Source organism: Vulpes lagopus, chromosome 19 (assembly GCF_018345385.1).
Source record: "Vulpes lagopus strain Blue_001 chromosome 19, ASM1834538v1, whole genome shotgun sequence".
Classification (NCBI taxonomy): Eukaryota; Metazoa; Chordata; class Mammalia; order Carnivora; family Canidae; genus Vulpes; species Vulpes lagopus.
This window is the reverse complement of record NC_054842.1, coordinates 8,368,727-8,383,137: the sequence shown is the minus strand read 5'-3', so window position 1 is coordinate 8,383,137 and position 14,411 is coordinate 8,368,727. Positions and strand designations below refer to the sequence as shown.

The 14,411-nt window shown below is 47.9% G+C and overlaps 1 protein-coding gene across 2 annotated transcripts; it reads right to left on the bottom strand.

Moving 5' to 3' along the window:
• Positions 1-678: 678 nt before the first annotated feature.
• On the bottom strand, positions 679-11,673 carry SLC22A13 (solute carrier family 22 member 13). Of its 2 annotated transcripts, XM_041733573.1 has the most exons (11): positions 11,001-11,673; positions 5,708-5,778; positions 4,617-4,811; positions 4,214-4,368; positions 3,828-3,996; positions 3,518-3,638; positions 3,335-3,429; positions 2,940-3,154; positions 2,632-2,740; positions 1,859-2,074; positions 679-1,657 (listed from the first exon to the last, which is right to left on the bottom strand). In XM_041733573.1, the coding sequence occupies exons 1-11, from the start codon at positions 11,376-11,378 to the stop codon at positions 1,564-1,566; spliced, it is 1,818 nt and encodes a 605-aa protein (XP_041589507.1). In that variant the 5' UTR covers positions 11,379-11,673; the 3' UTR covers positions 679-1,563. The 2 variants fall into 2 exon arrangements, with proteins under 2 accessions (XP_041589507.1, XP_041589508.1); XM_041733574.1 differs by lacking the exon at positions 5,708-5,778 and having other exon boundaries at positions 4,617-4,720; positions 11,001-11,441.
• Positions 11,674-14,411: the final 2,738 nt, after the last annotated feature.

The following is a 14,411-nucleotide window of genomic DNA, read 5'->3' as shown; positions in this document are numbered from 1 at the left end:
GAAAAGTTTTACAAGGGGGAAATGACCCAATTTTGTAATTTAAGTAGTTAGTAGGGGACACTGACAGAATAAAGATAGAAATTCACCATGATCTAAGTGACATTCCAACAGGTGTGCTTCCCTAGGAAATGGTCCCCAGTTGTGTTTTAATCAAATTGGGTACTGGTTTCAGCCAGCTCTGAGCAGAGTTCTCGCAACCAAAAGCAGCTACACCAGAAATGTCTAGAGAATCACATTAGACCAATGAAGAGGAAACCTCACATGGCAGTCTTTCAACTGGCAGCCATCCTAGAGACTTCGGTGGCTGTCCTGTGCTGAAGAAAGATCACGTTGTATAAGGACAGAAACAAAGAGAAGGCATCAAGTTTTTGGGTCTTATTACCATTCTGACCAATGTACTAACTTCTAGCCAAAAGGCAATCTTTCTCCTCCCCATAGAGTAGCCACAGGCTAGAGGATTGCAGCCTCAGTAATGAATGTGAAAGTGTTCCAATAAGACAATACTCCTTGAAAAGCCCCTGAAATGAAAGTAAAGGGAGAGCAAGAAGAGGTATTCACTGGGTTTGCACAAGGCTCAGAGTCCAGATGAGAAGCCTCGAGCTGCAAACTGGGCACCAAAATGATATAATTTGGAGTTTGGGTCCAAGAGCAAGTGGACAAGAAAGAATTCTTGAGACGTTTTCAGTGCAAACAAAGGTGATTTTATTAAAGCACAGCAAGAGGACCTGTGGGCAGAAAAGGCTGAGGTCTAAGCATGAGGAATGACTGATTACATAGGGTTTCTTACCCAATGGAAGAATATGTGACATTACGGCTCCAGGAAATTGAGTCTATAGGTTTATATATAAACTATATAACTATAGTTACATGACCATTCTCCGGATTGTGCTTTTCTTGTAAAAACTGTGATCTTTTATCAGGTGACCATTTGCTTTTTCCTTCCTTCATTCTTGGGCAGTCCTGAGGGCCTGAGCAATGTCACAAATATCCCACTTTCATCTTTGGGGGAGGGGAGATGTGGAGTGTCAGTTTGTCTTTTGCCCTCTGCTTGCCTTTTATTGTCTCATTAGCCCCACCCAAGCCTGGCCCAGCCACTAGAAGGAACTACAACCTTCTCCTCATCCACAGCCTTATCTCTCACTGGCCTGGATAGATGTACACGGTAGCTTCAATTTTCTCTCCTTCTACTGCCACATCCTTGGAAAGGCTGTAAAGCATCTGCTCTGTTCTGAGCTTATCTGTTTTGAGAGCAGGGGGAGCCCAGATTGAGAAGAGCAGAGGAGCCATACTCTCACAAGAACAAGTAAAGCCCAAGATATACCTAAGATCCTACCCCAGAACTGGGCTTGGGAGTATGCTGGGGTGGGGAAGTTGATGAGAAGCAACGAGAAGAGAGAAGCCCACCCGGATGCCTAGGGACTAAGCAGCCAGTGGCTGGCATGGAGACCAGGCCAGGGTGTGCTGCCTCTATCTGTGAGGCCGGGCTTGTGGGCAGGCCCCAGGCTTTTCCAGGGGGTGTTCAGGTAGCTCGCTACTACTGCTACTCCAGCTCCAGAGACACAATCAGAAGTACGTACTGCTCACAAAAGTCACCCCTGGGCTGGAAGTGCTTTCTGAGGCCTCTGTTCCCTTTTCTGAAGGTGCTGACTCTGGAGGCCTAGAAGGAACAGGAGGCCATCACTGCCTGACCAGGAATTGAGCCCATGGCAGTATCCCTCACCACCCCTCCCCAGAGGAGGGGGATCTGGCCCCAAGCTTGTCAGATGTCGGTGGCTCCTCAGGGCCCCATATTGGCTTCCAGGCAACAATAGACACCGTGAGGTAGAGGCCTGGGCTTCAGAAAAAGCAAGTAGCTCACCGTGGGTGGGGCCCCTGGTCCAAGTCGCTGATGGTGTCCTTCAGGGGCTGGCCACGTGTCTCTGGCAGCAGGGCACAGAGTAAGCCTGCCCCAATGGGGAGGCTGCCATAGATGACCATAGGGAGGGCTGCCTGGTACTCGCCCAGCAGGATCACAAGAGGGGTAAGGATCCCTCCAATCCTTGAGAAGATGCCCATCAGCCCCATGCCCGTCTGCCTGGAGGAAAGTCAGTACAAGCTGAGCAGATCCAGCCAAGACTCCAGGCCACAGCTCCACCCCAGCTCTACCTTGGGAGAGCCCAGGCTCTCATTATGTCCCCACAGGCTCCCCAGGCTCACCCAGCCCAGTCAGCCTCTGTTCTCTGCTTCTGCACACTAACTGCTCATAGTCCAGCTGGGTGCCATGCTTCTTCCACCTCTAGGCTTTTCTGTTTGCTGCCTTCCTGCTCAGCCACCAAGTCTCAAGCAAAAGTCTGTACCTCCTGACTATCCCCTCAGCTCCCCACCTGAGTGGTGCTCTTCTCAACCATTCATTCTTAGACTTCCTCCATATTTCAGTCTTGACAAAGCCAGGGCATGACCTACTCCTATATCTGTCCTCCACTGCCTAGGATGACATGGGGATTATATCACTAGCTGCCCTGGACCCCACAAGCACTGCTGCCCCTGAGCCAGCCTCATAAGCTATCTATGGGATAGCAGTGAGGGCAGAGGCGGGATGGCCAAAATCAGGGTGTTGGGGCAGAGGAGCAGGAGCTGCCCAGCAGCCCTTACCGGATGATGGTGGGGAAGAGCTCAGCAGAGTACACGTAGGAGATGGTAAATCCAGAGGCCGTGGCAAATTTGCCCACCACGGCCAGCACGGTGACCACCACAGGCAGATCTAGTGGAGGATGCTGGTCAGCCAAGTGCAGGTAGACAGCCCCCTACCCTGGGTCCCACCCCTGCCCTGCCCTCCCAAACCCCCTGCTGCACCCAGACCCCAGGGCAGCCCTCACTCTTGGAAGGAATGCTATGGGCTTCTGGTAGCTTGCAGGGAGGTGGTTTGAGGGGTGAGGGTGTCGGAGAGCCAGGCCTGGTACCTGCTGGGACAAAGATGATGGCAATACACATGAGGCCACCCAGAACAAGACTGAGCATCTGACTCCACTTGCGGCCCAACCATTGCATCATGAAGATGCTGGAGTAGCGGGCGGGCACTTCAACAGCTCCGAAGATTAGCTGCGTCAGGTAGATATCCAGGCCAAAGTCACCGACTTGGAGGCTCAAGCCATAGTATCCCAGGCTGTCCACAAACCTACAAAGGGTCCAGGAATCCCTGTCACTGCTGGATGATGAGATACCATCGCTCGCAGGGAGAGCCTGCCAGAGAGGGAGTCACACAGCCCATCCCTGACAGTCACCATGCCCCAGCTCCTGACACACCAGAGACACATGCAGGAGCCTCAGGGAGGGGCATGGACCCTGGTGTACTCACCAGACATAGCAGAGGATCAGGGTCATCTTCCAGAGCTGGGGGTGTCTGAACAGATCCAAGGCATTGCCCGAGGGGCCTGTCTTCTCTGCAACCAGCTGGGGGGAAGATCACAGTGAGGGGCCAGGCAGAGTTCTGTGCAGGCCAGATTCAGGGGCAGGGCTGAGTTCAGCCTGTAAGAAGTACCTGGCTCAGGAGCTCTGGAGAGAGTTTCCGTTTGTTGACAGAGGCCACCTTCTGGATCACTTGTCTCGCCTCCTCTACCCTCCCCCGGGTCAGAAGCCACCGTGCTGATTCTGGCAGAGCCCTGCGTGTTGGAATGGCTGTGACATTGGAGCCCCTTACTCCCCCAGAGGTGGTCCCAGCTGTTTCAGGGCACACTGAACCCCATACCCCTTGTGCTTTGGAGTGTGCTGTGAGGTGAACGTTAGTGTTGCACTCCAACCTCAGCACAGCTAGCCGGGGAGTGGCTTGCTCCTGGGAACTACCTCCTTACCAGAAGTAGAAGAAGAGCAGCAAGACAGGTGCAGTGCCAGCCATTTGGAAATACCTCCAGTTTCGGATGCCATAGGCGAGTCCTGCCAGTGCCATCTCACCAACGGAGAAGGCGCACTGGGCCAGGACCACGGCTCGAGTCCTCCACGAGGGCCCCACCCACTCTGTAACTGTGTAAACAGATAGGCTGAGACTGGGCCAGCCCCTGCCCACCCCCTCCCTGTCACACCGTAGATCCCCCAGGGCAGCATGGGCCTCAGTCTCACTTGTGCATGGCCAGGTATGGGGGGGCAGGTACCTAACAAGCCTCCCCAAACGTGGCCAGCTCAGACCCCAAGGCCTTGCCTCATGCCTCATGGCTCAAGGCTTCAGGACCTAGACACTCACGTAGGGTCACATTGCTGAAGGTATACCCAGCGACAGCAGTGGCTACAGCAAAACGCAGGACCATGTAGAGCTCGAAGCTGGGCACAAAGGCTGTGCTCAGACCGAAGATGGCAAAGAGGAACAGCTGCACCAGGATAGTGGCCCTGCGGCCAATCCTAGAGTAACAAAGCAGGTTCATGAGGGAATCTCTTTGAGGAGAAGGAAGTAGGGGAGACCCAGCCCCACCCTGGGCTCTCTATCTGACAGAGGACATATGGCCCTGCCCTGGGAGCTCTATTTGAGGGAGAGGGGAACAGGGGCTCATCCTGGACACCAGGGAGGATCATGCGGGGTGGGAGTGGGGGAACCGTGCCAGGAACCTAGGAGCATGCCAGGTCAGGGCTGAGCTGGTCAATGTTCTTACCAGTCACAGAGAGGCCCAAAGATTAGAGACCCAGCAAGGAGCCCGGCCATGTACACAGACTGTGAGGTCTCCTTCAGGTGCTTCCGATCACAAACCAGGTTGAACTGAGGCAGACACAGGCAGATATGAACCAGGGGCCGCTGACGGCAAGTCCTACTTACAAACCTCTCAGGGCAGATGCTTGTGGTTCCCAAACTGTGTGCAAAGTCACCCCCAGGACACCAGAATAAATTCACGGAGCACAGAACAACACTTAACATTTTAAAGGGAAATATAGCAATACTCAACATCTGTCTGATATTACAAGAGCTACCAACTAAGGACAGTTCTGTTTCAACATGAGATCATGCTACATTCCTTCCAGCAATGTCATATCTATGTGAAGCTGTATTTTTGGCAGTTGTATTGACAAAAGAAGCAAGCACCATGTGGAGTGGAAAATATTCAAGGATGGAGAAGTTATGTAGCTCCCAATAGGTACATATATCCTATTAGTAGGAGATGTATTTATTTAAAAATAAAAATATTCTCTTTCAGTTTATGTGTATTATTTTTTTAAACAGCTAGTAAGTTTTTAGAACATAATTACTTAAGTTTTTTGGATCTAATTAGTTCATACATAAAACTGTTAGGTTTGTCTTTTGGGCTGAAGATGCCATGGTGAATTACTGACACAGGATACAAAGTTTGGGACTTCTGACATACCACTAATTGCTACTTCCTGACAAATGGGGCCTCTTCCCGACAGCCAGGGCACCCCTTGGACCTGCTTGGGCCTCTTCAAATTTTCTCATCTGGCTGCAAAATCTCCATGAAACTCTCATCATTCACAGGTGGGTGAGAATCCCAAGGAGCCCTCACACACTACTGGCAGAAGGAGATGGGGACAGAGGAACACACACATGGGTGCAAGTGCGTGAGGGCCCTCACTCTCATGCACACTCAGAAGTGGGGCAACCCACCTGGAGACTCACAGAGAGAACCTGACCCGTGGCCTGAGAAACTGAGTGGAGCAAATACGCGTGTCTGTATAACTCTGTACACGCCTATTGCAGGTGCACACATAGGAAGCACATGAGACTGATCCCCACCTCTGCTGATCTGCAGGCCCCTGGGGGAGTTCTGGGCCCTCTGCACACAGCTCACCTCCATGCTTCAATGTCTGTGGGGGGAACAGACACGTGAGTTCTCCTCCACAGCTTATGGAGATAGCTTCACGATGACTAATGCCTTTTGAGGGCTCATTCTATGTTGGGTAGTCTGCTAAATGCTTCACACGTGTTATCTAATTCTGACAACGATCCTTGATTTATTAGTACACCCTCCTGAGGGAGGAGAAGTAATGCACATTATCATAGGGCTCACTACTGGATGGCATTCCTTTTGTTCCAGAGAAGGACTGAAACAGAGTGAAAGCTAAGAGAATGGGGTGCCTGAGTGGCTCAGTTGGTTAAGCATCTGCCTTTGGCTCAGGTCATGATCTCAGGGTCCTGGGATTGAGTTCCACATCAGGCTCCCTGCTCAGTGGGGAGACTGCTTCTCCCTCTACCCTTTTCCCCTCCTTGTGCTCTCTCTCTCTCAAATAAATAAATAAAATCTAAAAAAATAATAATAATAAAAAGAAAGCTAAGAGGGCAGCCCGGGTGGTGCAGCAGTTTAGTGCCGCCTGCAGCCTGGGGTGTGATCCTGGAGACCTGGGATCGAATCCCACGTCGGGCTCCCACATGGAGCCTGCTTCTCCCTCTGCCTGTGTCTCTGCCTCTCTCTCTCTCTCTTTCTCTGTGTGTCTCTCATGAATAAATAAAATCTTGAAAAAGAAAGCTAAGAGAATATTTGCTGAATTAATCAGTAAATGAACTAATACAACTAGCCAACCATCATCAGTCAAAATAACTTTTAGCAAGAAATTAATCAGTCCAGGAGACATCATTGTGCTCATACTTCTGTCTCAAGAACAACTGTTAATTTTCAATAAGTGTCAAATGATTAACTGCTTGGCCCTGGGAATGAAGTGAGGCAAGACAGGGGATTTGAACTTATTCCACCCACTTCTAGTCTGTTTGGTTTTTGTGTAGCAACCACAGATTGCTTTTGGAGTTAGACACCCTTTAAAATAAATAATAAATAAAGGCCTGCTACTATCAGTCTTTGGAACCTGAACCAAGCAACTTTGTGTGACTCTGAGCCTGTTAATCCATCTGTTGCTGTCTTGGTTTCCCATGTGCAAAATGGGGATAAAATATACTACTTAGTGTTCCCCAATAGGATTAAAGGAATTAACACATGTAACATGCTTATTAGCACAGTGGCTGTCACACAGGAAGCCCTTGGTAAATGTTAGCTGAGCAGAGGGTGCACTGGCTCCATGCTTAAGAAACTCACAGCTGGTGGCAGACATCTCAGACACACTGGGCTGTAGTGCTCTGAAGGCCTGGGTGCCAATCCAAGGGAATCCCCCAAGGCTGGTGCCCCTATTCACTGGCCACCACTCACTACCTCCTTATAGTTTCTATACCCCTTATTTAAATAAATTGTCATTCTAACCCCATAAAAGCTCCTCATGCCCACTGTGCAGTCACAGAGAGCATGGCTTGGTGATATGCCAAGATGTGGTGATCGTGTTGCAGTTTGAACAGAGACAAGAGGCCTCTGCCCTTGGGATGCTAGCCATTAACCTCCCCAGCTGCAACACCCAGTGGATGGTTCTACCTGGGGCCTGCCACAGAGACATACAGAATCTCACCCCCATTCTTGGTAAACACCCATCACATCTCCTTCCTGTTACAAAAGCTTTGGTGGCTCCCTTTGGTCTCTAGGAGAGAGCCTCAATTCCTCTGCTCTGTATCTAAGATGGTTTAAAAGTCAGCTCTTGTCAGTTTCCCAACCTCTTTGTATGCCGACATTCCTTGAGCATGCCAAGCACTTTCATGCATCTAGTCCTAGAGATGGCTATTCTCTCTACTTACCCTTCCTTCCCATCCTTGCCCCTTCTTTGGTCCCAGGACAGATCACAGTATTGTTATTCACTTCAAGTCTATTTCCCTCCCTATATGTGGACAAGGCTGGGAGTCGTATTTTCTTTTACCAATGATGGGCACCCAGGAAATGCTGGGAGGTAGACTGAGAAGGAGAAATATACTCTGTTCTTTAAGAATACACAGCCTATATGGCAATGTGCTCTTTTCTTATCAAATTAGACCCATTTGAAGTTCAGTTTATGAAGCTGCTGGTTATAATAAGGAAAGTTGGGATGTCACCTCAAAGAGAGTCCCGTGGATTCGTGTTGCAGAGCCCCTCCTCATAGATGGGAAACATGTAGATCTCACACCAGGATGCCTGGGTGGCTCAGTAGTTGAGTGTCTGCCTTTGGCTCAGGGTGTGATCCCGGGGTCCTAGGATGGAGTCCCATATCGGGTTCCCCACAGGGAGCCTGCTTCTCTCTCTGCCTATGTCTCTGTCTCTCTCTATCTTGAATGAATGAATGAATGAATAAGAAATAAGAAAGAAAAAAGAAGAGAAAGAAAAAAGAAAAGAAAAGAAAAGAAAAGAAAAGAAAAGAAAAGAAAAGAAAAGAAAAGAAAAGAAAAGATCTCACACCAAAGTAGCCCTGGATGTGAAGTTGGAGTTATCATGTGATGCAGGACATAAAATACCAAAGGATGTACATTCTCTTGGGAACTGAGGTCCTTGGGAGGGTTAGAGCAGGAGAAGCATGGTAGGGAAGGGCAAGAGATCAACCACTTAACCCCAGTGCCAGCACACTCTAGGTTGATGATTAGAGACAAAGAGGGGAGCCCCAAATCCTCAGATAAGAATAAGGTGCCTCCCTCCTCTGACTGCTCCCTGTACAGTTAACACTCAGGGAGCTCTGGCTGAATAAAATGCACAACAGTACTGCACAGGGTGTGAATAGGGCTAGAGCTGTCTTCGTGCAGTCTGGAAATTTGCCTGGGCTTTAAGGATGATTATTTGGCCAGGTTGGCAGAGTTTGAGCACATGTGGAGGTAGGCACCCATAGCATCTGAGGACCAGTGGAGGCTGATCCTACCATGAGGGTGATTCTGGGGACATGGAGAGGCCAATGAGGACCAGACTGGGCTCTGTTTGGAGAGTTCCTAGGCTGCCTACACCACTGTGGGGCAGAATGAGGTGGAGGGTTAGGAGGAAGACAGACAGGACATATCTTCAGGCTGCAACAGTTCTGGGGTCACATTTTAAAAAGTGAATGCCTGGGGCACTTGTTTGGCTCAGTCAGTAGGGTGCACAACTCTTGATCTCAAGGTTGTGAGTTTGAGCCCCACATTGGGTGCAGGGATTACTTAAAAGTAAAAATATCTTTTAATAAATGTTAATGCCTCAAAACTGCATGGGATACCACTTCACACCAGTCAGAATGGCTAAAATTAACAAGTCAGGAAACGACAGATATTGGCAAGGATGTGGAGAAAGGGGAACCTTCTTATGCTATTGGTAGGAATGCAAGCTGGTGTAGCCCCTCTGGAAAACAGTATGGAGGTTCCTCAAAAAGTTGAAGATAGAGGTATCCTATGACCCAGCAAATGAACTACTGGGCATTTACCCTAAAGATACAAATGTAGTGAAATGAAGGGACACCTTTACCCCAATGTTTATAGCAGCAATGACCACAACAGCCAAATTATGGAAAGAGCCCAGATGTCCATCAACAGATAAATGGATAAAAAAGATGTGGTATATATATATATATACCAATGGAGTATTACTCAGCTATCAAAAAGAATGAAATCTTGCCATTTGCAGTGACGTGGATAGAACTAGAGGGTATTATATTAAGTGAAATAAGTCAGTCAAAGACAATTATCATATGATCTCACTCATGTGGAATTTAAGAAACAAAACAAAGGATCATAGGGGAAGAGAGGAAAAAATAAAACAAGATGAAATCAGAGAGGGAGACAAACCATAAGAGACTCTTGATCATAGGAAGCAAACTAAGTGTTGCTGGAGGGGAGAGGGTAGGGAGATGGGGTAACTAGGTGATAGACAGTGGGGCAAGTGATGTGGCATGTGATATGATGAGCACTGGGTGTTATATAAGACTGATGAATCACTGAACTCTATCTCTGAAACCAATAATATATGTTCACTAATAGAATTTAAATAATTTTTTAATTCAAAAATAATTTTTAAAAATAATAATAATTAGGGATGCCTGAGTGGCTCAGCAGTTCAGCGTCTGCCTTCGGCTTAAAGCATGATCCCAGGATCCGGGATCGAGTCCCATATTAGGCTCCTTGTGGGGAGCCTGCTTCTCCCTCTGCCTGTATCTCTGCCTCTCTCTCTCTCTCTCTGTCTCTCATGAAATAAATAAAATCTTTAAAATAATAATAATAATTAAAACATGCGAACACATTTGGTTAAAACACTGTCCTCTGAAAGCCTCTAAAAAGTAAATACTTTTTTACTCACAGGGGAAAAAAAAAAGAATGTTTAATCTCTGGACTCGATTCTCCTTTCCACAAAGGCTCAGTATTTGCCACCATCAAGGTGAGTTGTCCAGATCCTCCAGCAATGCCCACATCTCAGGATTCTGGACCATCTTTCTGTGCTCTTTCCTGCTCCTGTAGGGATCTGAATGGGAGCCCAACTTCCACAATCAGCTCATTAGGTTGCCGTGACCAAATCATCTCCCTACTTTGTGTCTCAGCCTCAGCTTCTGGGAAGCAGCAGGGTGGCCAGGATGCTTCCAGAGAGCCTTACTTGCTCTGTTGGCTGGAATGGGAATCTGTTTATTTGCCTAGATCCTTCCTAAGAAAATGAGTTTAGCAGAGCAAATGCTATTATCTGCAGGACAAGTCCTAGAGTCGGGGACATCCTTAGGCACCCTAGAGGGCAGGCAGGCATAGCCCTAGAGAGAGCAGCTGGTAGGCAGGAAACCCACATCAGACAAGCCAGAGGGCAGACAAGTGAATGGGCATACAGGAGGATAGGTAAGCAGGCTGACTGGTGCAGACTGAAAGACAAAAAGGCTAATGGAGAGACAGATGGGAACAATGGAAAGAGAGAAAGGCATAAAGACAGGAAAGCAGGAGGGGATAGGAAGAAAGGTAGGTAACTGGGCAGGCAGGCAGAGGGGAACGGACAAAAGGATGGGTAAATATGAACGGACAAATGGACAGACAGACCAGACAGAGAATATGGATAGATGGACCAACAGCCAGAGGACAAAGACAAAAGCAGGATGATTGGCAAAAACAAAAAAAAGGCACACCGATGGTCAGTCATTCAGGCTTGGGTGCTTAAGGGGAGAACACAGAAGGGGCAACACAAGCAGCTGAGGGCAGAGGGTCAGACAGCGTTGCTGACCAACCTCAAACAGGCAGACAGGCAGAAGGGCAGCCCTACCTCATTCTGTAGGGACAGGGGCCCATGTTCAGGATACTCCCAGCCTGCCTCGCAGGGCTGCGTCTCATTGAAGCGGTGGCTGAGAATGTCCTCCAGGCTGGCATTGTCAGGAGGAGGCCGGAACATGAGGCAGGGCTCAGGACTGCCTGCAGCATCCAGGGGCACACTCAGTGTCAGCTGCTCGGCAGCACTCAGGTTCAAAGCATGGTTCTTGACCCAGGCCACTGAGCAGTAGTGGGCCTCATCCTGGATCATAAAGACTTGGGCAAACATGTAGAAAGCACACAGGAAGTTGGGGATACTCAGCAGTATCAGCAGCCGTACTTGGAAGCGATTGAAGTCACCTATTTCGTCCAGGACCTGGACAAACTGAGCCATGTCTGCCGGTCAGCTTGGGGCCACCAAACAGCTCCACAGCTTGGCTTTGGGGCACTTGCTCTTGTGAGCAGTAATGACAGCTGTGTTAATATTTAATCCAGCCTTGCCTGGCCCAACCTGTCACACTTCAACTTCCTGGCTGTAGCCTGGGAAGGATGAAAAACTAGTCCACTCTGGTTTACAGAATCCAAGGATGCTTTATTGCTAGTATGATGGACAGAAACATTATAAGAAGTACCTTCTCAGGCCCAGCACAGGAACGAGCTTTAGCCAAATGTTAAATAGTGCATGAGCAGACCCCTCCAATAACAACATCCTAAACAAGTCACTCCTGGCTCAAATCCCTCCCATTACAATAGACTCCAAATTCTTTTTTTTTTTTTAATTTTTTTATTATTTATTTATGATAGTCATACAGAGAGAGAGAGGCAGAGACATAGGCAGAGGGAGAAGCAGGCTCCACGCACCGGGAGCCCAATGTGGGATTCGATCCCGGGTCTCCAGGATCGCGCCCTGGGCCAAAGGCAGGCGCCAAACCTCTGTGCCCCCCAGGGATCCCCTAGACTCCAAATTCTGAGAGTAGTTCCAACACTCAGAGGGACACAGAAGTCCCTTCTAGGGACCAGCCCACATTAGACAATGGGGGTAAGTCAGGAGAAGAGCAAGGACCCAGCCTGCATACTAACTTGGTCAGCAGCCCAATCTGGCCTCTTGATGCTGCTGATCTTATCTTTCTCCTAGGGGTCTCTGGGATGTGGTAAGGCAGCATGAAGGCCAAGAGACCTATCAAGGGCATAAATGCCTTTCCTTCTCAGTACCAAAGACAATCCAAGAGCACCCAACAATTACCAATGAGCCAAGAGTTGCATTTTGAGCCCTACTCTAATCAAGGAGGAAACCATTAACACATTCTCATGATAAGGAACACGCAAGTTGCTGAAAGGTAGCTTCAATCACAATAGGTAATTCAGTGATAACAGAGAAACACAGGACAAAGTCTCCCTCCACCACAACCTCACCTGTGGAAGCTGGAGTCAAGGTTCGGATGGGACGCCTGGTGGCTGGTAGGTCAGGATTCTTACAGGACTGGAGAATTATAGGACCTCTGAGAGGAGGAATCTCCCAAAGATTAAAAAGCCCCCATCCTTTTTACCCTGGAAGAGGTCTACTTGGAAGACCTGGAAGAGGTAGACCAAGGGCTTGGAAAGCATCTAGTTCAGTCATGGGAGATGGGGAATGTTAGGATTAAAGATGGCATTCAGGAAAAACACACATGTATGTGTGCGTGCACACACACGCACACATATTTGCCTGTGTGTGCATGGGGAAGCCTTCTCATCTGTGAATTTTGAACCATTTTAAGAGAGGCTGAGCAGTACAGGTGAAGGGAATTCAAGGAATCAAGGCCGTACAGAGCAGTTCTGGATATGACATGGCTATATCTAGCCCCTGGTCATCACAGCTGCTGGCTCCTTATTAGTCAGCCAGGATGCAGAGCAGGTCAAGGCAGGTCAGACTGTGAAGGGCAGAGGCAAGGCACCATGACCCTGCAAAAGAAGAGCACCTCCCTCTCTGCCCCATCCCAAGTTCCCTACCAGTCTCACCACTGTCCCCAGCTCTATCTTTTCTTCCTTACCCAGTTTTCTTGCATGTGTTTGTCCTCAGCATCAACCTCAATTGAACTAGCAAGAAAACAGATGCTGCTAGTGTCACTGCCCAATATGGTGTTCCCCTATTGGGAAAGAACAGAGATGGAGACAAAAGCCTGTCCTCAGTCTGAATCATCTTCTTACTCCAGTCAAGGAGAAGATTTTTGTTTCTTTGGCTCCAAGGTAGCCAAGGGAGCTGGAGCTAGTAGGCAGGAAGCTTGGGTTCTGCTACTGATTCACTGTGATCCTGAGTCTGTCCCTTGTTAAAAGAAAAAAAAGAAAATCAACTGAGTAGATTGAAAGATCTAATTGGCTTTACTCAATGATTCATGAATTGGGTAGTATCCCATCTAGCAAGTAGAAAGGAGCTCCAAGGAGCTGTACAAAGCAGAATTTTATAGGCAGAAAGGGCAGAAAACAGAAAATTTCTAGCAAAGAATGTATTGTTTCCAGTAAAGTTGCCTTCCTTTGGGGGAAGGTAGGAATCTATTAGGCAGATTACCTCACTAGTGCTGACCAGGTAATCCCATATTGACTGGTTAAAGATCACATTCCTGGGAGAGACTGAAATTACAATGAAGTCAGGTATTAAATCTCAGTTTGCTGACGTGGGGCTTAGCACAAGTGACTCCATTTTGAGCCTATTGTTTCTTTTCTTTCTTTCTTTCTTTCTTTCTTTCTTTCTTTCTTTCTTTTTTCTTTCTTTTCTTTTCTTTTTTTTTTTTTTTTTTTAACAATTCCTCCTTTTAATCAGACTCTAAGCTTAACCAAGAGATGTGATTAAAAATGTAAGGCATTAAGTGCCACTCTCAGCTACCATGCTATAGTTCTCACAGCTTTAACTTATCTTCTTTGTGACAGTCACTGGTCATGATATTTTTTGCTGAATCTCTGTAGTGTTCACAGATCAAAACTTCAGTTTCACATTTTTTTAGTTCATCTTTCTCTTTGGTCCTTTTTGACAGTCCAGTCTTAGGGAGATCATTTGTTTGGTGGTTAGTGGCTGCTAACATGCATTTACTTTTGAGAGAACACAGCATGCCAAGGAGACTACTATGATTATTGTAAGCACAATAATTCCCAATGTATGGAGTGCACTTCAGAGCCATGGTCCCCAAGACCCAAACCAATCAAAATCAAATAAGTAAAAAAAAGATCCTGTAGAAGGAGTCACCTTTTTAAGGCAAGTTGTTTGCTCAGTGATGGCGTATAACTGAGTTTTAACTTCCCCAGAAGTGCTAGTCTAGGTATAGCCTGTGGTGTTGGCCACAGCACAGTCACCTCATTGCTCAGCTAAAAGATAAAGGCTATCCTATTAGCAAGAACAACTTTGGCCATCAAGTCTAATGATCTTTGTTGGTAGCTATTGCTATGGAAGCAGATT

Excerpts from the sequence above, each read along its gene's own strand:
- SLC22A13 (XM_041733573.1), bottom strand. The coding sequence starts at position 11,378 with ATGGCTCAGTTTGTCCAGGTCCTGGACGAAATAGGTGACTTCAATCGC. Across the intron at positions 4,369-4,616 it reads TTTGGGCCTCTCTGTGACTG|GATTGGCCGCAGGGCCACTA; the intron begins GTAAGAACATTG and ends TTGTTACTCTAG. Across the intron at positions 3,639-3,827 it reads CTGCTCTTCTTCTACTTCTG|GGCTCTGCCAGAATCAGCAC; the intron begins GTAAGGAGGTAG and ends TCCAACACGCAG.